The sequence below is a fragment of the Nannochloropsis gaditana genome (genome assembly GCF_000240725.1).
Source record: "Nannochloropsis gaditana CCMP526 unplaced genomic scaffold scaffold358, whole genome shotgun sequence".
In the NCBI taxonomy this organism is placed as follows: Eukaryota; class Eustigmatophyceae; order Eustigmatales; family Monodopsidaceae; genus Microchloropsis; species Microchloropsis gaditana.
This window is the reverse complement of record NW_005803595.1, coordinates 9547-11475: the sequence shown is the minus strand read 5'-3', so window position 1 is coordinate 11475 and position 1929 is coordinate 9547. Positions and strand designations below refer to the sequence as shown.

The window sequence follows — 1929 nt, the reverse complement described above, 5'->3', positions numbered from 1 at the left end:
GCCTCCACGTCGGCCTCGGCTCGTCCACCCTTGGAGCCAGAGCTTAGGGACCTGATTTTGGGTATTTTTGTAAACCAGCTGCCCTTTGCTTGTTCACCTCGATCTATTTCCTTTTGCCACGAGCAGGTGCTGCGCTTACTTTTAGGGTGGATGGCGCGGGGGGCTTTGGAACCGCCGAAGGGAAAAGAAGGCAGGGAGGAGGGGAAGGATGGAATAGGGAAGCGGACGGTCAGGAATTGGGTGGAGGGGATCGTGCAGGGTGTAGGCGGCCACAAGGCGATGTGGGAGGTGTGGGAGAAGGAGGAGTTCAAGTGCCTGCGCAGGCAGTACGAGAGGCTGTTCGAGGCGACGCCCTGGGCCCGCGGCGTAGTCTTGGGCGAAGGAGGGGCCGGAGTGGTGTCCGAGAGCGCAGGCCCGGATGGAGTCCGGGCAAATGAAAGCGAACAGCAAAAGAAGATGGAGCCTCTGGGAGGAAAAGCAGCAGATGACAAGTGACTAGAAGAGCTGGCAGCGTAGGCCTCGTCCCTTCCCTTCGGAAGGAAAATCATTCAAATAATCCATAAAGCAGCTAGCACAGACCTTTCTCGCTCTCAGGGAGAGATTTGATGGTGCCAATGTGATTAATTTTCACAAGCTTTCGGTTCTTTGCTCTCCTCTGCGCTTTCCAAGCCCCCTATCCCCACCACGCCAGCATGCCCAGACCATCCTCGTTCGTTGTACCCAGCAACTGCATAGGTGGCAAAGGGCCCCCGACACTTTCGTCTCCCGTCAACGTGTCGCTGCGCGGACGTCGAACTTGCCCTAACCCCCCTCCCTCTACCTCTACCTTCGGATTCACAGGATTGCCTACCGTTCCTACGGGCCCTGTCGCCACATTGCCGAGGCCCCCGACCGCCCCACTCCCACCACTGCCGCTGTATTTGGTATGTGTGAAGTTCACAGACCGGACGCGAAAGCGGATGAATTCATCCACTTCCATGGGGTAGCGCACAGCGGGCTCTCCAGGTTCGTCACTGCTGTAGGACCAGACCCACACGTTCTCTCTGGGGTCGAACTCGGAGGGTGTTTGCAAAAGATAAGATGGCACAAAAATGTCATCGAAAAATCCCAAACTTATTTTGATGCCATTTTCGCTACATTGTTTGACTCTTCCTACCAGAACCTCTCCTATGAAAGGTCTGAACACCATCAAACGGAACGTGACCCTGTGGTGAGCCGCACCATCCGAGGGGTAAAGGTAAGCGTCACCGATGTCAACGAAATCATACAGACATACACCTAGCCCGACATTCATGACGATACGATTGGCATACTTTCGATCCACTTCCTCTGTCAAGACCTGTTGGTTTTAGGCGTGGGGAAGAATGATGGTAAAGTGGAGTGTCCAGACAGGGAGGTTAGACGACAGATGTTGCAAGGGACAAATCGTGAGTTGAAAACGCACCTCGATCTGGTTACGATTGAAAGAGGCCGGAGGAACTTTTATAGTGTCGCGGATTACAGCAAGTTGAAACATTGCCTATGGTTGCAACGAAGAGATACTTCGATTAGGGCAACAAGAATAAAACAAGATACTTTCCTTTTCCAGGACAGGCGATGAGAACGCACAAAATTTGTCGCAGCATCTTTTTTTACGGGAGCAGCACACACGAAGCGGACGAGTAGCACGCATAAGTTTGAAATACCTCCACAATGCCCTTGAGCACCAACAACGCTTAAATGGTGATAACAAGTGTCGCCAAATATGTAACGCTCATGCTCGTCACCCTCCTCGAAAGTTGACCACGAACATGATGACTTGATTTCCCTCGATCAAGTTTTCACCTTGCCCTAGCAAATAAAAAAAATCAAGAGCAAGGACAACATGATGCCAATAATTTTTGTTACACTCGTTGATATTCCGTCTGTATGACATGGATGCAACCACCT

The 1929-nt window shown here is 52.0% G+C and overlaps 1 protein-coding gene across 1 annotated transcript; it reads right to left on the bottom strand.

Annotated features, from left to right (window-relative positions):
• Positions 1–606: 606 nt before the first annotated feature.
• Positions 607–1338, bottom strand: RPC25 (DNA-directed RNA polymerase III subunit RPC8). Its single transcript, XM_005854882.1, has one exon. The coding sequence runs from the start codon at positions 1334–1336 to the stop codon at positions 674–676; it is 663 nt and encodes a 220-aa protein (XP_005854944.1). The 5' UTR covers positions 1337–1338; the 3' UTR covers positions 607–673.
• Positions 1339–1929: the final 591 nt, after the last annotated feature.